This window comes from Prionailurus viverrinus, chromosome C1 (genome assembly GCF_022837055.1).
Source record: "Prionailurus viverrinus isolate Anna chromosome C1, UM_Priviv_1.0, whole genome shotgun sequence".
Classification (NCBI taxonomy): domain Eukaryota; kingdom Metazoa; phylum Chordata; class Mammalia; order Carnivora; family Felidae; genus Prionailurus; species Prionailurus viverrinus.
The window spans coordinates 205,539,728-205,560,956 of record NC_062568.1 but is presented as its reverse complement, the minus strand read 5'-3'; the positions used below and the strand labels follow the sequence as shown (position 1 = coordinate 205,560,956).

Here is a 21,229-nt window from a genome sequence, read left to right as displayed (position 1 = left end):
TGTTAGGGCAGCATTTATGTAGTGCACTTTCTAACTTCTGTGGCAAAAAGGAGTCTTTTCCTGTTGTAGTGATAAACGTGACCAGTCCAATATATTAAAATTAAAAAAAAAATTTTTTTTTTTTAACTTTGTTCATTTTTGAGAGACAGAGCATGAGTGGGGAAGGGGCAGAGAGAGAGGGAGACACAGAATCCGAAGCAGGCTCCAGGCTCTGAGCTGTCAGCACAGAGCCCCAGCGGGGCTTGAACTCACGAACTGCGAGATCATGACCTGAGCCTAAGTCGGACGCTCAACCGACTGCGCCACCCAGACGCCCCTAAAACTTTTAAAAGATCCCGTGTATTTCCATGTCTTTCCTGAAGTGTGCCATATAAACTCTTTAGCATCCAAATCCTTGCTGATCATCTCAAGATGGTCTTTACCTTGCGGTCACCAGTTGATTATCTGTCAGTGGATGGGACTTACGTTATGAGTAATTGAGACCAATCGAGTATTATATTACAATTGATGTGTGGGTTGAGAATCTATTCTTTGATGTTCTTTGTCAGCAGATGGACTTTCGCCACATGTTGGGTTTAGCCTAATGTTAAAATGAGCTGCAGGCATAAAGTGCTGGCTGAGGAGAGAACAGAGATTTCAGAAGAGGAAGGAATAGGATTATGTGGATTACCCTGGGTTGATGGCATTTTAGTTGCTTTTGTAAGAAGTAATTAACATTGTTATGCCACACCTCAGCTGCCGAGAATGGTGGTATTTCGCTTTGAACGCTAACCTGAATGAGATCAGAGAGGAGAGGAAGCGCTGTACCTGGGACTTCTTGTTACACCGCGCCCGCGACGCTGTGTCTTACACCGACAAATACTTCAGCAAGCTGAAAGGAGGCTTGCTGCCTGCCGACGACAAGGTGAGGGGGCTGTTGTCCTGCATGTCATGTCTTCATTCAGAGGATAAAAACATCTCTCAAAAGCTGAAGAGAATGGAATCTTTGAGGAAATAGAGTCCCTGGCAAACGACTGTAATTTTAGAGGGTAGAGTTGGTTTTACTAGGTGAAAACTTCTTGGCAGGCCATGGCCCTGCCTTGGCCAGAAACATCCTCCACCTTCTGTTGCTGGAGGAGAGCCAACCACGGTGGGGGAGGAATAAAGGTGGCCATGGTCCTGCCACGCCTTTGTGTCACTCCCCTCCTCCCCTGGCTGCCTGTGTAGGACCCATCTCATCTCCTGTGTTTCTTCAAAGCCTGGTCCTCATCAGTATTCTTTTCCTCCGGAGTCTCTGACTAATCCCTGTAGACTTTGGCCTCTGTTTTCCCCAATCCCAGTTGACTTCATTGACCTTAGGTTTTTTGAGGTAGAGGCTAGCTAGAGGGGGTGAAGCAGGAGGTGAAGGCAAGGTCACCGTAGGGCTGGACGCCCTTAGAACCACTGTCCCTGGAGTCCTGGCGTGGGACTCCACTCCACTGCTTTAGTCTGTCTGCCTCTGTCTCCTTGGGGAAGGGAGTGGGGATTGTTCTGTTCCTCGATTTGTCTTGGGTTTATGAGCAGCAGTTTTTGCGATAGCAATTTAGACCGTGTCCAGTATTTTGGCACAGGTACCGTGTCTTAATGAACTGTTCTTTAGTAAACACTTCCAAGTTTCCCTTCAGCACCCGTCTCAGTCAGCTCGGACTGCTGTCACTAAATGCCACAGACCGAGGGCCTTGAACAGCAGCTGGGTATCTCACAGTTCTGGAGGCTGCGAAGTCCAAGATCAAGGTGCCAGTAGGGCTGGGTTCTGGCAAGAGTCTCCTTGGGACTTGTAGACAGTTGCCTTCTCACTGTGTGCTCACGTGGCCTTTCTTGGGTGGAGAGAGATCTGTCTTCCTTTTCCTATAAGGGCACTAAACCGAATTATCTTCCAAAGGCCCCACCTTCAAATCCCATCACACTGGGGGTTATGTCTCCAACATTTGAATTTTGGGGGTCGCAAACATTCAGCCCGTAACAGCAACCCAGTGTGTGGTCACCAGTGGCAGTGCTGAGCCACTTGGTGCTCTGTGTCTCCTGCCTGCTCCCTGAGGCATGACCCACTCACTTGGTTAATGCCTTTTCCACCAGAGTCAGGCATGGTTACTGACATAGGAACCTTATGAAAAGGTTGGAATAAACCAGACATTTCGTTTTGGATGGTTTTCTTAAAGGCACAGGCAAAAACATGGAGGGAGAGAGAAGTATAAACTCACAGTGAGGTGAGAAAGTAAACATAATGTCCTTTTTCTTTAGAAAAATTTTTTTTTAAATGTTTATTTATTAAAAAAAATTTTTTTTTTCAACGTTTATTTTTTATTTATTTTTGGGACAGAGAGAGACAGAGCATGAACAGGGGAGGGGCAGAGAGAGAGGGAGACACAGAATCAGAAACAGGCTCCAGGCTCTGAGCCATCAGCCCAGAGCCCGACGTGGGGCTCGAACTCACGGACCGCAAGATCGTGACCTGGCTGAAGTTGGACGCTTAACCGACTGCGCCACCCAGGGGCCCCTGTTTATTTATTTTTGAGAGAGAGAGAGAGAGAGAGAGAGAGAGAGACAGAGCATGAGTGGGGAAGGGGCAGAGAGAGAGGGAGACACAGAACCCAAAGCAGGCTCCGGGCTCTGAGCTGTCAATGCAGAGCCCGATGCAGGGCTCGAACTCATGAACTGCAAGATCATGCCCCGAGCTGGAAGTTGGACTCTATCCAGGCGCCCCTTAGTCTTCTTTTTCTTGATGTTAGGGTGTAAGAAACAGTTTAGGACAGTTAATTCTACTTTCTTTTTTATCTTTGTACGTAGCTGGCCACCACTGTTCTTTCCTAACTGGCAGGAAGCACGTTAAGATGAGCACGTCCTTGCTGATGTCCCACATGACACGTACAGGAACTGTTTACACCGCACACTTACAGTGTAAACGTGGTCCTCAGTTTCCTCATCTGAAGTGGGAGGGATACCAAATAGCCCCCTACTTTGAGTAACGGAGGTCACGCGCATGAAAACACTTTGGCGCCTCTGTCGGGACCGTGCACGCGGTAGTGTAGCAGCACCTACACTTCAGTTACTCCTTTTCTTTCTTTTCTTTCTTTAAATTTTTTTAATGTTTATTTGTTTATATTTGAGAGAGAAAGAGACAGAGCACAGCTGGAGAGGGGCAGAGAGATGGAGACAGAATCTGAAGCAGGCTGCAGGCTCTGAGCTGTCAGCATAGAGCCTGACGCGGGGCTCGAACTCACAAGCAGTGAGATTATGACCTGAGCCGAAGTCGGACGCCCAACTGACTGAGCCACCCAGGCGCCCCTCTTTTTATTTATTTATTTATTTATTTATTTATTTATTTATTTGCTTATTTATTTATTTATTTTGAGAGAGAGAGGAGGGGAGGGGCAGAGAGAGCGAGAGCGAGAGCGAGAGCGAGAGAGAGAGAGAGAGAGAGAGAGACGATCCCAAACAGGCTCAGCACGGTCAGCACCGGTGTAGGGCTTGAACTCACTAATCCTGAGATCATGACCTGAGCCAGAATCAAGAGTTGGACGCTCAGCTGACTGAACCACCCAGGCGCCCCCAGTTACTAATTTTCAACCAAGCACTGTTCTCTGCTCCTTCTGTATTTGCTGTTAGTCCCCGGAGACCAAATAAAATCTATTGCATTGTGTGTGGAAAAGCTGAAACTATTCATCTTCGTTGTTCCTTGCCTTTAAGTGGGAGTGTTGGGCCCAGATAGATTCCCTCACAGTACTTGTGGTCAGTGAAGGTGTCCAGTTTCTCTGGAGCTATAAGACCCATTTTGTTTGTTTTGTTTTAACCCAAAACAGGAGGAAATGTGTCGGATTGAAGAGGAACAGAGCTTTGAGGAGTTGAAGATTTTGCGTGAACTGGTTCATGAACGATTTCACAAACAAGAAGAATTGGCAGAGGTAAGAAATCCTCTGTGAGAAGATGTGTTCAGAGCCAACGTGCTCAGAATGCTTCAGTTTTGATGTGCTTCTCTGGGGGCAAAGAATAGTCAGTGGCGCATGACCTCTTGTTTCTGTCTTGGGGACTCATGTTTGCTCATTTCTGGTTGACACAGAGCCTACGAGAGCCTCAATTTGATTCTCCAGGCGACTCTCCTGAGGACCCAGAGCCCAGCGGAGGCAGCTGGATGCTGCAGTACCTTCAGTCCTGGTTTCCTGGCTGGGGAGGCTGGTACGGGCAGCAGAGCCCTGAGGGGAGAGTGGTCGAGGGTCTTTCAGCAGAACAGCATGAACAGTGGAACCCCGAGGAGATCCTAGGTAAGGGGGAGCTGGCCCTCACTTCCCTGCCCTGGCTCAGTTGCTAAGGGAGACACTTGGTTCATCAGAATTCGTCTGTTATTTATGCAATGGCCCATGGTATTTTTCAAATGAAAAAAGTAGACATTTGGGGCCCCTGGGTGGTTGAGTTGGTTAAGCGTCTGACTTCGAGGTCATGATCTTGCAGTCCGTGAGTTTGAGCCCCGCGTCAGGCTCTGTGCTGACAGCTCAGAGCCTGGAACCTGCTTTGGATTCTATGTCTCCCTCTCTCTCTGCCCTCTCTCCCTCCCTCCCTCTCTCTCTCTTTCTCTCTCTCGAAAATTAACATTAAAAAAATAGACATTTGTAAAATGGTTTGTGTCATGTTCACAGATTCAGATGGAGGAAATTTTGAGAGATACTTCATCTGCAACTTTGTTACTAAATTTGAATAATTAGCACAGTTTCAGGTAGATCTGAGGGGTCATGATCATAGGAGAACTGAGCAAGTTCAAAAGGTTTAAGCTCTGAAGCTTGAATATCGGTCCAGGGCTGCTCTTCAGACCCACGCTGTCCGTTTTGGTAGCCGTAGTCACAGATGGCTATTTAGGTTTAAATTAATTAAAATTAAGAAGAATTCTGTTTCAAGCCACGTTAGCCGCAGTGCTCGAAGGCACTTGCGGTTGGCGGCTCCTGTGCTGGACCGCGCGGACGTGGAACATGTCACTGTGTCGGGCGTGCTATGTTGCTGATGTCGTACTTTGTCATGAATCTTAATATCCTTCCTTGTTTGAGAATAAGTTGATAAGATCTCTTATAAGATAGTTAGGATCATTTTACATCAGGAATGAAACAGTCACCCATGACTTTGGGGTTCTTCCTGAAAAAAGGGGGAGATAGTTCAATAATGTCATCATAACTTTGGTAGCGTGCCTGGTGGTGCCATTTTAATTGTCCTGTTTTCCCCTAAAGTCTTTTCTTCCTCATGCTCAGGCACTGAGGAGTTTTTTGACCCCACTGCCGACGCCTCCTGTGTGAACACGTATACGAAGCGGGACCACATCTTTGCCAGACTGAACTTGCAGCTACAGCGGGGCACTGTGACCTTGCTGCACCAGGAGCCGGGCGCCCTGCAGACGCAGGAGAGCGCGTTTATGCAGCTCGAGTTTTCAGGTGCTGCCCCCAGGGAACCGTCTGATGCTGTTTCTCTCCCCTGGCACCAGGGTCCACTGGAGTCTCCTTAATTCGTGGTAGTTATATGTTCTAGAAAGTTGTGGTGAGCACTGAATGATTGACTGCTGAGTCAGTGCCACTAGGGGGCGTACGAGGTTAGGTGCCTGCCAGCCTCTGGTCAGAACATCCACCAAGGGATCGGTACAGAACCTTGTTTCTTGTGTGTCTGTATTTAAAGACACTTATTTAACATGTGTCGTTGAGACATTAATACTGAGCTCGTGGCCAGCGGCACCGTAACTCGTGCCTGAGTGAAGCTCGTCTACCGTAAGGCACAGCGCTTCACTATGCTTGGGGGCCATTTTAAATGGTGAAATCACCAACAGAAAGCACAAAGATGCAAAAAACTTGGCACTAAATAGACCACGAGAGGGGCTCTTGTGTGTGGTGTGAACCAAGCCTAGCCAGGAAGGCAGAGCAGTGCTGCCTGCTTCGGCCTCGGCCGCGAGCAGGCACGTCAGCGGACTCAGGTTTCTTTCTGCTCTGCACGTGTCCTGAGAAGCACAGTGAAGGTTGATCTCGGGTTATAAATAAATTTTAGTGAGTAGGTGAATTCACAAAACTGGAACCCATGAATAACGAGGATTGACCATGTTTGACCTGCTGTTGTGACTTTGAATTAAAGGTGTATAAATGTGCAGGCATTGGTTTTTCACATCTCACCAATATTTTTATTTCGGTCCATAAGATAGGCACATATCTCAGTAATATAAAGGTGACTGATCAGCAGTTTGTTTGACTTTATAATCTTGAGAGCTGAGATTTCATAAACGTAGTGTGAACCAGCAGATTGCTTGCACTTCATTGTAATATGCTCTGTTTAGAATTCATGCTGTTAGGCAACTTCTCATATTCCTTTATGTGTTCATGTAGAGAGATTTATATGCACCTATCGATATATAAATAGGATTTTTTGTTCTGTTTTCGAGGCAAAAGACTCCATGATACTTAATTGTCCTCTGCAAAATATTGTATCTCATACTTGTAAAGTGCTTTGGGGTGTCATGGCATAGTATTAGCTCTTACATTTATTTTTTTGTAGACGTGAAACTACTAGCAGAGTCTCTTCCTCGAAGAAATTCCTCCTTGCTCTCAGTCCGGTTGGGTGGACTGTTTCTTCGAGACCTGGCCACAGAAGGAACCGTGTTTCCCCTTCTGGTGTTCCCTAATTCAGTACGTACAGCGGTAGGATGGCTGCTTCGTGCAGGGGGTGGTGAACTGTGGTCTGTGTTAGGCCAGCCATTAGTAATATTAACTCGCTTCATTTGGTCATCTTGAGAAGGGTGGGCTGATGAAAAACAACCTGGAATTCAGTAAGCTGTTTGAATTTGTCAGACAATGGATATTGGAGGGATTTACGGCAGCGCCTTTCTCCTCTTCTGTGCCGTAACTGCCGTGGAATAGTTTGCTCTGTTTTGGAAGAGATTGCCATAAGCACCATTATTTTCTGCATTACGAAGTCAATGGTTCCATCTCTGTCTGGAATTCATTTTCATGCCTTCTGATCATTGGTCACTGATGGGAAGTCTCTTCTGCGGAGTTCCAAGAGAACCACTTCAGGTTATCTCTATATGTATAATTTTGTATACTCAGTATACTTTTTTAATTAGATCTTTGATCTTACTAAGTTGGCACAGATGCGTCACAGTAGTTGAGTATTTAGCCACTTGCCCTGTCTGTGATTTTTTTCAGGGGGTGATTGTAGAGAGGGCGGGAGTGCAAAGTGAAAGTCTAAGGAAGTTATGTACCTACTTCATACTCATTTAGCAATCATTCATTCAACGCGCTGACTGCAGAGTAGCATGCTTGCTGTCCATTTTAGGTTGGAAAAAGGCACAGACCTGGGAGATCAGTCTGGAAGTCCTCTGTATTCTGATGTCAGATGTGTTTGGATTTGGTTGTGCTAAGCGAGAGTGATGTCAAGGGGCAGAGCTCAAGCAAGTGTGTGCACGGCAAATTTGTCCGCTCACCTGACATTTATGCATTTTGTGTATGTTTTAATAGCAAAAAGAAGTTGGCAGAGTCTCACAGTCTTTTGGTCTCCAGACAACATCCGCAGACAGAAGTGATCAGAATCCTGGTAATTTGTCATCTGTTCTTAAAACTAATCTTTAAAAATGTGGTGATTATGGATCGGTAGTCTTGGTCAGTCGTAAGAGGGAATGTGTCCTGTTTTGTCCCAGTGGTTTGTTGTGTGCGTCTGTGTTCGTCTTGGAGACCGTGTTCTCTGTTAACCCGTGTGTGACTGGGGTAAACTCGCAGGGCTTCTCGAGCCTGGGTTTCCATAATGGGAGTGATTGCGATAGCCCACTCTTGAGGATTCTTGTTGAAAGTTAGAATGCATCCTTATTAGAGTCTCTGTTTTGTAAAATTTTCATAAAAGAGAACTAGTTGGAAAATAATTTAGAAAATGTCTTTTTCCCAGAATTCCTCATGGGTTATCAAGAATAAGGTGATTGTTTTTGTTGTGTTCCATTTTCTTTCTCTGGTTCTTCCCTTCAGCTGCGGACCCAGATGACCCAGTTTTTGAGATGCTGTATGAGAGAAATCCAGTGCACAGCCATTTTGAGAGGCGGCTGAATGTCAGCACGAGGCCCTTGAACATCATATACAATCCCCAGGCTATTAAAAAAGTAGCAGACTTTTTCTACAAGGGAAAGGTTCATACCTCAGGTTAACTTTTTTGTTTGTTTGATCTTCTGTTACTTTCTAAAGACCTTTCTCGTGTCATTTTTAGTGCTTTGGACAAGGGTTATTGTAAACCAAAGTGACCTGGTAGTGGTAGGAAAGGCCTGGAGAGCAAACGGATGGGGTTGTCCTTAATTATGGGATTAAAGTAGATGTCCTTGGAAAGTTACTTTTCCAAAAGGAATCAATATCTTTAAATATTTTTTTTCTTTGCTTCCATTTTGCATATTTTAAAAAATGCTTTCCATTCCATTCGGGTGGTGGTTTCCTTGGCTACCCAGGATATTTTAGGCCAGTGAACTGAGGAGGAATGCTCAAGGATTTCCCTGTAGATGGCGGGGTCGGTGGTCTGTTTCCCCTGCCCGGTGCAGCGTTCAATACTGAGTTCATCCGTGCACTGTTCTTTATCATCACGGCTTTATTCATGCTTCCCTTGGTTTCCAAAAGAGATTTGAGATCGCAGAAACAGAAAAAGCACTTTTGTTGACAGGGAGGTTGATAAAACAATAGTCCTTTCCTAAGTGTATCCCCTCTCCCTCCTTATAACAATGGAGCTTTTTTTTAGTTTTTGGTCCAGTTTTTGAGTCTTTGTGTAAGCAACAGCCGTAAATGTCTTGGCTTTATTGCTCTGGCACCGATAGAAGATAGAAGGCACTTCCTTCCAAATTAAATTTTCTCTTTTAATGTAACGTTATGCTCTCAAGATTTAGAATAGTCTGGGATCGTTCAGAAAATGGTTTAAGGAATTCTAGTGACTGAGTTGCCCTTCCCTCATATACTGCCTTTCTCCCTCAGGCCGTGCCCCCGTTTTTGCCTCGTCCCTGTTTTTGTATGTAGTGGCAGGGCAGGTGGAAGTCAGGAGAGGCTCTGGTACAGGCAGGTTTTTAACCTTGCTGGAAATTCTTGGTGAGAACAGACGTTGCAGCTGTCTTTTCCCACCCGGCTGTTTGAAAGTTCTCCCTCTGCTGTCTGTGTGTCTCTAATCTTGCAGGGTTTGGTTATCAGTCTGAACTTGAGCTGAGAGTGGCAGAAACTGCCCGAAGACAGTATAACAGGCTGAAGATGCAGACCAAGGCGGAAATCCGACAGACTCTCGATCGTCTGCTAGTGGGTGATTTCATCGTAAGTGGGGCGAGCAGAAGGGGAAGGCACTCTTTCCGTCAAGTTCTTTACCTACTCGAGTTTCAACCACAATGATTAACTAAAAATGTGAAATCCTTTTTGACTAGCAAAAAATAAAATCTCATGTCTTTTACAGTCAGGGTTCATGAATAAAAACAAGTGACTGGGACTAGACCATGTTTCTTTCTTGTATTAGTCTTGGAACACTCTTAGGACTTGTTCTTGTCCCATTTTCTAGACCTGATATATTATCAGTGTTTCACTGAAGACCATCCCCCTTCACTTACTTTTTTTTTTTTTTTTTAAGTTTATTTATTTTTCAGAGACAGAGCAAGTGGGAGAGGGTCAGAGAGAGGGAGAGACAGAATCCCAAGCAGGCTCCACGCTGTCAGCAGCGGAGTCCAATGTGGGGCTCAAACCCACAAACTGCAAGAGCTGAGATCAACAGTTGGACGCTTAACCCACTGAGCCACCCAGGCGGCCCAGCCCCTTCAGTTACTATTATCAGAAGAAAGACAACTGCAGTGGTGGCCCGGTTTTGATTCCAGGGTGAGATAGTTACTTTGTGATGCTAAGTGACCAGCTGACACAAGGATGCCTGGATCGGGAGAACTGAGAGACACCTTAAGAAAACACCTTAACCGTCCAGCGGAACTCAGTTCCTGGGCCGGTGGCAGGGAAGTGCGCTGCTCAGATGCCACAGTAGGTGGGGCCGGTAGAGCCTGGCTCCCTCGGGAGGGCAGAGCCCCTGTCCTCGTAAGGGATAGCAGGAAGGTTCCGTGTCACCCGGTGGCAGTGTGTCCTCTGGCAGGGAGAATTAGTCCTGTTTCTTGTTTTTGTGTGTGCGTGTTTCAACACAAATTGCAACAATTAGTATCCATTGGTTCTCTTAGTCAAAGAGGGTTCTTTTTGAAAACATTTATGTAAATTAGCTTTTTACTACATACAAAATATTTGAGGCTGATTTTGGTTGCAGAGAAGAAAAGTGAATAGACTCATGACTTGTTACGTTTTTTTATTTTTATTAATATTTATTTACTTTAAAGGTTTATTTATTTTGAGGGGGGGAAGAGAGAGACAACAGGGGAGGGACAGAGTAAGAGGGAGAGAGAGAGAGAGAGAGAGAGAGAGAATGAGAGAGAATGAGAATGAGAATCCCAAGCAGGCTCCACACTGTCAGCGCAGAGACCGACATGGGGCTCGAACCCACGAACTGTGAGATCATGACCTGAGCCGAAGTCAGACACCTAACAGACTGAGCCGCTCAGGCGCCCCCTTTTCCTCCCACATTAAACGTTTGCCTGTGATAATGGCTCAAATCCTTACGCATTTGGATCTCCTTTTGTCTTGTGTGGTTTTTTTTTAAGTTTATTTATTTTGAGAGAGGGAGAGCAAATGAGGGAGGGGAGAGAGAGAAGGGGGGGGAGGGAAGAGGAGAATCCCAAGCAGGCTCCACACTGTCAGCACAGTTCAGCGGCATTTGAACTCACCGACTGAGATCATGACCTGAGCTGAAATCAAGAGTCAGATGTGTAACTGACTGAGCCACCCAGGTGCCCCTGGATCTACTTTTGTTTTAAACTTTTTGCTCTAATACCTTGAAGTCACTCCGTACCCTGGGTGTGGCTTTCAGAAAGGCTTGAGCCCCAGCTGATAAAGCTGTTCAGTTTTTGTAGTTGTGTTACAAATTATTTATTTGCAGTTTATTTTACTTCTACAGGAGGAAAGTAAAAGGTGGACCGTGCGACTAGATATTTCGGCCCCTCAGGTGATATTTCCTGATGATTTCAAATTCAAGAATCCCGTGTTAGTTGTCGTGGATCTAGGGAGAATGCTGTTGACAAATTCCCAAGGTATGTGTGAACACGAAGTGATAAAAACATCACCTTGCATAAATTGATCGGTCTGTTCTTAGCCAAGTAAAGTTTTAAAAAGGTTTTTTATGACATTTTAACTCCAGAGTTCAGTTGTTACTTTTTTTGATAATAGCTGTATTGGGATACATTTTAAGATGGACAGTGCAGTTGTTATTGGGATATTGACAGAATCATGCCTTTCACTGCTTTATCTAATCTGGATCGTTTTCATCATCCAATGAAGAAATTGTAGACCCATCCCCTGTCACTCTGTATTATCCCCTCTCCCAGGCCCTGCCAGCCATTAACCTTTCTATCTGTGGATTTGACTCTTCTGAACATTTCATATGAATACAGTCATGCAGTATGTGGCCTTTTATGTCTAACTTTTTCCACTTAGCATGCTGTTTTCAAGATTTATCTGTGGTGAAGATTCTACCTCATTCCTATTTGTGCCTGAATAATATTCCTTTGGGTGAATATGCCACGTTTTGTTCAAGCGTTCATCAACTCGTGGACATTTGGGTTGTGTCTGCTGTGAACGTTCATGTACAGGCTTTTATGTACACATATTTTCAAACTCTTGGGTGTATTTCAGTGTGGAATTGCTGGGTCACATGGTGACCTTCATGTTTAACATTTTGAAGAATTGCCAGACTGTTTTCCAAAAGGCAGCACCATTTTACTATCTTACCAGCGACGTATGAGGGTTTTGATTTCTCTACGTCCTTGCCAACACTTGTTACCTGTCTTTTGCATTATAGCCTGTTTTTTATGAGTGGAAAGTAGTATCTCGTTGCGGTTTTTATTTGTATTTCTTATGTCACATTTTGTATTTTAGTTTATTTTTTAAAGTTTATTTATTCTGAGAGAGAGAGAGAGAGAGTGCCCGAGCGAGCACGAGCAGGGGAGGGGCAGAGAGAGAGGGAGAATCCCAAGCAGGCTCTGTGATGTCAGTGTAAAGCCCAGTGTGGGGCTCAGTCTTAGGAACCATGAGATCATGACCTGAGCTGAAATCAAGAGTTGGACGCTTAACCGACTGAACCACCCGGGTGCCCTTCACGTTTTGTATTTCAAAAAACACTATTTCTCAGCACTTTATTTCAAGAACGGAGATTTAATCTGTTTAGGGACATAAGGGACATATATAAAAAGGGACTCCTGGGAGGTTATTTTATTAATGTCATTAGATCTAAAACAGTATTTATTGTTTACCTTGAGATGGGGGGAAGAAAGGGGATTCATGGGGTAAAAGGCTGAGGGAGCTTATCGAATAAACTCAGCCTTATCTTCACTGAGGTAAGACCCAAAAGAGAAGAGGTAGAGGGTTTGAACGGGAGGGAAAGTTTGGTGCTATGAGGGATGTTAAAGGGGGATCAGATCTAAAGAAGAGGATCTCACAACCATGGAAAGCACCTACTTGAACTTGTACAGCATAAACATGGAGCGGAGATGTGGGTGAGAGAACCCAGTGGTGTGATTTTGTAGTTGACTCCGCGCTGAGGTGTACAAGACTGGGCTGTAGAAGTCTGTAGAAGAGAGGGGTTGAGTGTGGGCTCTGGGGCTGGAGTGTGATGCTGAGTAGTTACTGCTTGCCAAGCACTGATCTGGGCACTCGGGGTATTGGTGAGTAAGACAGATGGGACCTGTGTTCTTTTGGAACATTCTAGTGTGGGGAACAAGGTGAATAGATAGATGATTGTGGAGAGTGATGTAAGAATGGCTGGTGAGAGCGGCTCGTGGCAGTGCAGCTCAGGTGGCGGGGAAGTGGGTTACTGGTCTCTGCTCCCCGACGCGTGTCCCTGTGTCAGCAGGGCTCCATCTTAGAATTCTGTCTTGTGTCTTGATTTCAAAATTCATAAATAAGTTTATATTGAATCACTGGTAAAATGAGAATATTAGGCTTAGAGCTTTCATCCATTTATTTTGTAAAGTTGGGGTTGGTTGATTCTCTCTTTTCCTTAATTATTACATGGAAGGAAAGAGTAAGGAAGGAGCAGACGTATACTCCGAATCTTCTCTTTTTTATCTGCAGATGACTCCAAGAGGAAAAGTGGGGATGGGCCGGCATCTGAAGAGAACCAGTTTAGTGATGACGAATATAAGACACCTCTTGCCACACCTCCCAACACCCCACCTCCCGAGACAAGCAGCAGTAATGGAGGGAAAACACCTCCATTTCCTGGAGTTGAGTTCAGTGAAGAGCAGCTTCAAGCGCATTTAATGAGCACGAAGATGTATGAGAGGTACTCCCTCTCGTTTATGGACCTCCAGATCATGGTTGGACGAGTGAAGGACAATTGGAAGCATGTCCAGGATATTGATGTGGGACCAACCCATGTGGTTGAGAAATTCAACGTTCACCTACAGTTAGAACGTCGATTGATTTATACTTCAGATCCCAAGTACCCTGGAGCCGTGCTCTCGGGCAACCTACCAGACTTAAAAATCCACATCAATGAAGATAAAATATCTGCCCTGAAGAATTGCTTTGCTCTCCTGACCACCCCAGAAACGAAGGCTTCTGACAGTCAGTTTAAAGAGCAGATTTTTCCCCAAGCGGGGCAGCGGGGAAGTTTGCAGGACTCAGTAATGAATTTAACCCAGAGCTTTGTGATGTTAGAGCAGCATACCCGGGAGGTTCTGGTGGAATCACAGCTCCTCCTGGCTGAATTTAAAGTGAACTGTATGCAGCTTGGTGTTGAGAGCAATGGCCGGTACATTTCCGTGCTCAAGGTGTTTGGGACCAATGCTCACTTTGTGAAGAGGCCTTACGATGCTGAAGTCTCCCTGACGGTTCACGGTTTGCTCCTGGTGGACACGATGCAGACATACGGTGCCGATTTTGACCTTCTGATGGCTTCGCATAAGAACCTGAGCTTTGATATCCCAACAGGAAGCCTCCGGGATAGCAGGGCCCAGTCCCCTGTCTCTGGACCCAATGCGGTTCACCTCACTAATGCTGCCATGCTGAACGACCCGTCAGCTACTGGTGTTGCCCTTGAGAAAATTCTCACCAAAGAACAGGAGTCCCTCATTAAATTGGAATATCAGTTTGTGAGTTCAGAGTGCCCGTCGATGAATTTGGACAGCACTCTTCAGGTGATTTCATTACAGGTGAATAATTTGGATATTATCCTAAACCCGGAGACCATCGTGGAACTGATTGGTTTTCTTCAAAAATCTTTTCCCAAGGAAAAAGACGATTTGAGTCCTCAGCCTTTAATGACCGATTTTGAAAGAAGCTTTAGGGAAGAAGGAACTTACCAGTCTACGTACGAACAAAACACTGAGGTTGCAGTGGAGATCCACAGGCTTAACTTACTGCTCGTTCGGACGGTGGGAATGGCCAATGGCGAGAAACATGGCAGAAAAATCGCCACCGCGAGCATTGGCGGCACCAAAGTGAACGTTTCAATGGGCAGCACGTTTGACGTGAATGGTTCCCTCGGCTGCTTGCAGCTTATGGACCTGACACAAGATAATGTTAAGAACCAGTACGTTGTCAGCATTGGGAATTCCATAGGCTATGAAAATATCGTCAGCGATATTGGCTACTTTGAATCTGTATTTGTCAGAATGGAAGATGCAGCCCTCAGTGAAGCTTTGAGTTTCACATTTGTTGAGAAATCTAAACAGGAGTGTTTTCTCAACCTCAAGATGGCTTCCTTGCATTATAACCACTCTGCCAAATTCTTGAAGGAGTTGACATTGTCCATGGATGAACTGGAGGAGAATTTCCGAAGTATGCTGAAAAGCGCAGCTACCAAAGTCACTACGGTACTCGCCACCAAGACGGCCGAATACAGTGAGATGGTGTCACTCTTTGAAACTCCAAGGAAGACTCGGGAAGCCTCCATCTTTGAAGAAAATGAAATGTATGGGTTTGGCCTCGCTGGGTCTCATTCTGACACCGTGAAGCTAATCTTGAACATAAACATCGAATCCCCTGTTGTTTCAATCCCTCGAAAGCCTGGGAGTCCTGAGTTGTTGGTGGGACACTTGGGACAGATATTCATCCAGAATTTTGTGTCGGGAGATGATGAATCCAGAAGTGACCGCCTGCAGGTGGAAATTAAAGACATTAAGTTATATTCTTTGAATTGCACCCAGTTGGCAGGCAGAGAGGGTCCGGGGTCCGAAGTCAGCCGGGCGTTTGGTTCTCCTTCTGGGTCTGCCAGTGCCAATAGTCAAGAGGAAGCTTATTTCACCCGACATGATTTCTTTGAATCTTTGCATAGAGGTCAAGGTGAGGAGCGTAAATCTTTTGTCTCATTTTATCTAAAGATTCTCAACACAGCTTATGTAGTACTTTGCTAAAAACAACAACAAATAACCTTTTTGTTTAGAATTATCGCCAGTGAGGGATGCCCGGATGACTCAGTGGGTTAAGCGTCCAGCTTTGGCTCCCATCATGATCTCATGGTTTGTGAGCTCAAGCCCCGCGTTGGGCTTGCTGCTGTCAATGCAGAGTCCGCTTCAGATCTTTGTCCCTTTCTTTCTCTGCTCCTCCTCCATTGTTCTCTCTCAAAAAAAAAAAAAAAAAAAAAAAATTGTAATTATCCCCAGTGAATATTTAAGAAATCCAAATAGAGTTTTAATAGAATGCTTCATATCAGGTTGGTATGTTTTTAGTTTTTTCCATTAGAAACCATATTTGGCAAAGTAAGTTTTTTTTTTAAGTGGCGCTCTTTAGCATTGGGTGAGTGCTTATTTACAGGGTTGCTTTAGAGGGTGGGGTCTGTTAGAACATTATTTTATTTTTTATTTTTTTAAATTTTTATTTATTTTTGAGAGATAGAGTGGGAGCAGGCCAGGGGCAGAGAGAGAGAGAGGGAGACACAAAATCTGAAGCAGACTCCAGATTCTGTGCTGTCAACACAAAGCCCGATGCGAGGCTTGAACTCATGAACTGTGAGATCATGACCTGGCCCAAAGTCAAGACACTCAACCTTCTGACCCACCCAGGCGCCCGATTTATTTTAATTTTAAAAAAGGTTTATTTTTCTGAGAGAGAGCGTGAGCAGGGGAGGGGCAGAGAGAGAGGGACAGAGGATCTGCGCTGACAGCAGAGAGCTCGATGTGGGGCTCAAACTCATGATATCATGACCTAAGCTAAAGTTGTACACTCAACTGACTGAGCATCCAGGTACCCCTAGAGTGTTATTTAATTTGGTCAAATACATCTGTTTTTTTTTCAGTTCCAGCTGTAGGTCTTTGCTAGTTAAATATTGTAGTCCAAGATAGCTGGAGGGATTGACCTAAGTGGAACATGAAATTTAGTCTGCAGATGGTATATTTCCCTTTCAGTATTCTTCCATCCTCTGTAATGGGTTGGTGGTCCAGAGTTCTAGGAATAAAATGCCTGTATTTGTGTTCTCGATCTGATCTGCTAAAACCAAACAGTTCAATCTATTATTAGTCTTGGCATCTGCAGACATCAGGTGAGCCCTAAAGCCTGGCTTTACTTATTGGTGAAGAAATTCATGCCTCTGAGAACTTCTCCTTCTGTGGTTCTCAGATGTTAATTCACCAGTTCACTTAACCTCCTTCTCCCAAGACTGTTTTCTCTGCTTGTTCACTTAGAACCTGATATTGTTCTTGATTTTGATGTATGCCCAGTAAGAGGGAGCAATCTGTAATTGAAAACTGGGTAGGGGATGAGCAGTTCGGTTTGGAAAATGCTGGCTTGGGAGGCTAAGGGAAGCTTAGAGACCTCGCCTGGATTAATGTTCACCCCATCGTATTTTGAAGCCATCAAATGGAGCATGTCATGAAAATATTGATTCTTTTTGTGTATAAGTTTATGTTGTACTCTGCTTACTATGGGTTTTGTTCTTAGGTTAGTAATATAAGTTTGTACTCAGTCGTACACCCCAGGTGCCAAGCTTTTCTGCTCTCTGGGCCTAATGACTCATGGGGTCTGTTTTATATACCCTATACTTAATCAGCAATGATGTGATAAATACTAGTTTTTCCAATCTGTCATTTTTTTCTGTTATGCCAGCTTTTCACATCCTGAACAATACCACCATTCAGTTTAAACTGGAGAAGATCCCTATAGAGAGAGAATCTGAATTGACTTTCTCCCTTAGTCCAGATGACCTGGGAACTTCTAGCATCATGAAGATTGAAGGGAAATTTGTCAACCCAGTTCAGGTAAGCACCTTGTTGATTTTCATGTCTGGACGGTTGAAGTCATATATTTACTTTATACTTACATCAGTGTATTCATATCTTGTTATGTTACGTATGTGTATATATGAAATGTTAGAAGGAAAATATGTAAGTTCAAAGAGACAGTGTGACCGTGTATTACTGCTGATAACTTGTTCTGTAAATGTGGAGCCCTATCACTGTACCCTTTTGTCACTGGGGAATTGGTTTTGTCAGCCGTCTTCATGTGGAGGAGTGGTGAGTTATGTAGAGGGAGAGGGCAGATCTTTAATTCCATTGCCATTCAGAAGCAGGCAAAATTATTGCTGGAAAAGTCAGAGCCTGTCTTTCCCAGGAGGATATAGTTCTTGTCACTCTTTTGACATGCTTGGCTCAGCCTATGAAACAATCTGATTATTTGAGCTGTTGACAGATCCTTTCAAGGGAGAATTAGTCTTACTCTTTTTGAAATGGAATGGGCCGAGATAGGGATTGTGTGTGTGTGTGTGTATGTGTGTGTGTTTAGTGAGTATGCCTGTGTGTGTGGTGACTATATGTGTATGCAACTGTCATCCTTTTGCCTTCAAAAATGTCGTTCTTCCTGTTTTCACAGGGATAAGAGCAAAGAGTATATCGTTATAAAATAGTAGGGACGGGCAGGCTCTTAGGACAGTGGACCCTCGCTTTGGGCAGTAATTGGTCTCTAGTCTGTCTCTGGCAGCTGCTCTGGAGTAACTCAGGAGTGCTGTTAACAGAATGCACGGACCTTTTAATATTTAAGTTAAAACAATGTTTTTATTTTATTGTTGAGAGAGGGAGAGAGAGAGTAAGCTAGAGAGGGGCAGAGAGAAGGAGGGAGACACAGAATCTGAAGCAGGCTCCAGGCTCTGAGCTGTCGGCACAGAGCCCAACATGGGGCTTGAACTCGTGAACCACGAGATCATGACCTGGGCTGAAGTCAGACGCTCAACTGACTGAGCCACCCAGGTGCTCCAGAATGCGCGGACCTTTTGACATCAGTGGTTCCTGAATAGGTGTCCCTGGGTGAGAGGACTTCCCCCAAAACTTTCCCTTCCTGGTTAAGCTTTTTTGCCTTATCAGTAGTGGCTACTAGGGAGTTTTTTTTTTCACCTTAAGTCTAGCATATGACATGAATTCTGTTGGATTATTATGTTTACCATTGACTTAGTGTGGCTTTTGATGAAAATCTTCTAAAAATTACTGTAAATCATTCTTCAAATTAATATTTAATAATTTAATTTTAAAATATTTTATTATGAAAATTTAAAAACATACACAAAAGTGGAATAGTTTAAAGTTTACTATTTTGAGAGAGAGAGAGAGAGAGAGAGAGAGAGAGAGCGTGCACGTTGGGGAGGAGCAGAGAGAGAGGGAGAGAGAGAATCCCAAGTAGGCTCTGAGCTGTCAGCGTGTAGCCTGACGCAGGGCTTGATCCCACGAACCGTGAGCCCATGACCTGAGCTGAAATCGAAAGTTGGATGCTTAATTGACTGTGCCACGGAGGCACGCCATGTAGCGTAATACATTTTAATGCATTTTTGGATTTCAGAGACATTTTTGATTAGTTAAAAAAATGTGTTTTCACTTTTAGTTTATTTGAATCAGGATCCAAATGAGACCCGTTCAATCCGTTTGCATGATACATCGTGTGGGTCTCTGTTCAGTTTCTTTCATGTTTTCCCTGTACGCTGTTATTGTGAGAAGTCAGGCAGTGGCCCTTAGGTTGTCCCACATTCAGATTTGGCTGTTTGGTTATGGTGTCACTTGTTCTCCCACATTTCCTGTAAACTATACCTTCACTCTACAGGTTTATTTGGATTCAGGTTCTTTTTTTGGCCAGAACACTTCAGCGTGGTGCTGGGTCCTTCATATTGCATTATTTCAAGAGGCACATAATGCTTGGTTGTCTTTATGTTAGTGATGCTCAAATTGTTGATTGCGTGCAGGTGACGAGAACCCGATCTGCCCATTGTAAAATTCCCTGCTGGTCGTTCATAGAAGGGCCGATTCCACGGATGACGTCTGATGGGCTATGTTAGTTCATTGGGGGCTGTAAAACGATCACTTTCTAATTCTATCATTTCTATATCTGTTTGGAATTCCTGTTAAAAAATTGCCCATAAATACTTAAAAAGCTTTTGTGAAAATATTTTTAATGAGAAATTGTAATTAAAACCAAAGTAAGGGAGAGAAAACGTAAGTAATCGTGACTTATCATTATTGTCATTAAAAACCACTTTGTTTGTTTAGCTGAAGTAAAAACAGAGGTTGTGACCCTAATTGGGGATGATCGGCGAGTTTTAGAACCCTGAGCCTTGTTTCTCAGTCCTGTGGTGTAGCCACAGTAGACTTTTGGCAGTTTTCCCGTCGATTTCTGGTATTGTTTTTGTGGGTTTAGACAGAGTGATTTTGCTGATTCAGGCCCACAGTCAACAGGACTTACTGAACATTGGTTGTGTAAAGATTATTTTGTGAGGTGCTGGGGGAGGCGGCAGGAGGGCCTCATCGGTAGACATGGGTCACAGAGAGGTAAGGACAGAAAAGAAACAGAAGGGATAGTTCCTGCTGTCATCCAATTTAGAACGTCTTGGGGAAACCCATGGACATCAACTATGGAAATTTGTGGGCGGTGCATCTGAGCGCAGTTAATAATAGTAGTGGAATAACTACATTTTTCTCTTTGACTACAGGTGGTGTTAGCAAAGCATGTATATGAGCAGGTTTTACAGACACTGGACAATCTTGTGTATAGTGAAGATCTGAATAAGTTTCCAGTCACTGCTGCCTCCTCACCTTGCCCTAATTCTCCTCTGCCTTCCCTCAGTACCTGTGGAGAACCTTCCATTGAAAGGAAGGAGAATGGATTGTTCAGCCACTCCAGCCTTTCTAACTCTTCTCAAAAGTCCTTGTCTCTGAAGGAAGTCAAGTCCTTTACCCAGATTCAAGCCAACTTTTGTATCCCAGAGCTTCAAGTCCAGCTAAGTGGAGATCTGACTTTGGGGGCCCAGGGTCTTGTGAGCTTAAAGTTTCAGGATTTTGAGGTAGAATTCAGTAAAGACCATCCTCAGACTTTATCCATTCAGATTGCCCTGCGCTCTCTGCTCATGGAAGACTTACTGGAGAAGAATCCGGATTCCAAATATAAGAACCTGATGGTGTCTCGGGGGGCCCCTAAGCCATCTAGTTTAGCACAAAAAGAATATCTCTCTCAGTCCTGTCCTTCAGTATCCAATGTGGAGTATCCTGATATGCCTCGGTCTCTCCCTTCCCACATGGAAGAAGCTCCTAATGTCTTCCAGCTGTATCAGAGACCCATCTCGGCATCCCGGAAGAAGCCAAAGGAAGTCCAAGACCAGGACTATCCCTTGACTCCACCCCCTTCTCCAACAGTAGACGAGCCCAAGATACTTGCTGGAAAGAGTAAATTTGATGATTCTTTGGTACATATCAATGTATTCTTGGTGGATAAGAAACATCCAGAATTCTCTTCCAGTTACAGTCGAGTTAACCGGAACATTGATGTTGATTTTAACTGCTTGGATGTACTGATCACGCTGCAAACGTGGGTGGTGATACTGGATTTTTTTGGAATTGGTTCCACTGCAGACAACCATGCAATGAAGGTACCTCCTGAGGACATTCTACAAAATGTGAAGTCAGAATCAAATGCTCTGGTAGAGTCTGAACTTCAGGATCCAGTCAACACCAAGCTGGATCTCAAGGTATCACTTCCCTTTGGCTCCTTGAAGTTCCAGGAATGAATTTTGCTGCGTTCACTTACGTGCGCCCGTTGCACATTTACTCTAGAAAGTAGATCTTGTTGGCAGGGGAGCTATCTATAGTCTGGATGCCTGTTAATATTTTAGAAGAGGTTTTTGTATAAAGCCCATCAGGAGG

At 44.5% G+C, this 21,229-nt stretch overlaps 1 protein-coding gene across 5 annotated transcripts in view; it reads left to right on the top strand.

Annotated features, from left to right (window-relative positions):
- Window positions 1-21,229, top strand: part of VPS13D (vacuolar protein sorting 13 homolog D) — a 257,320-nt gene that overhangs the window by 21,865 nt on the left and 214,226 nt on the right. For all 5 annotated transcript variants that reach the window (XM_047868772.1, XM_047868771.1, XM_047868775.1 and 2 more), the window contains 12 exons: window positions 736-904; window positions 3,819-3,920; window positions 4,076-4,277; window positions 5,250-5,429; window positions 6,532-6,662; window positions 7,494-7,569; window positions 7,992-8,162; window positions 9,169-9,299; window positions 11,020-11,152; window positions 13,191-15,404; window positions 17,163-17,314; window positions 20,023-21,054. In XM_047868772.1, the coding sequence (XP_047724728.1) occupies window positions 736-904; window positions 3,819-3,920; window positions 4,076-4,277; window positions 5,250-5,429; window positions 6,532-6,662; window positions 7,494-7,569; window positions 7,992-8,162; window positions 9,169-9,299; window positions 11,020-11,152; window positions 13,191-15,404; window positions 17,163-17,314; window positions 20,023-21,054 (4,693 nt within the window). The remainder of the gene's footprint in view (window positions 1-735; window positions 905-3,818; window positions 3,921-4,075; window positions 4,278-5,249; window positions 5,430-6,531; window positions 6,663-7,493; window positions 7,570-7,991; window positions 8,163-9,168; window positions 9,300-11,019; window positions 11,153-13,190; window positions 15,405-17,162; window positions 17,315-20,022; window positions 21,055-21,229) is intronic.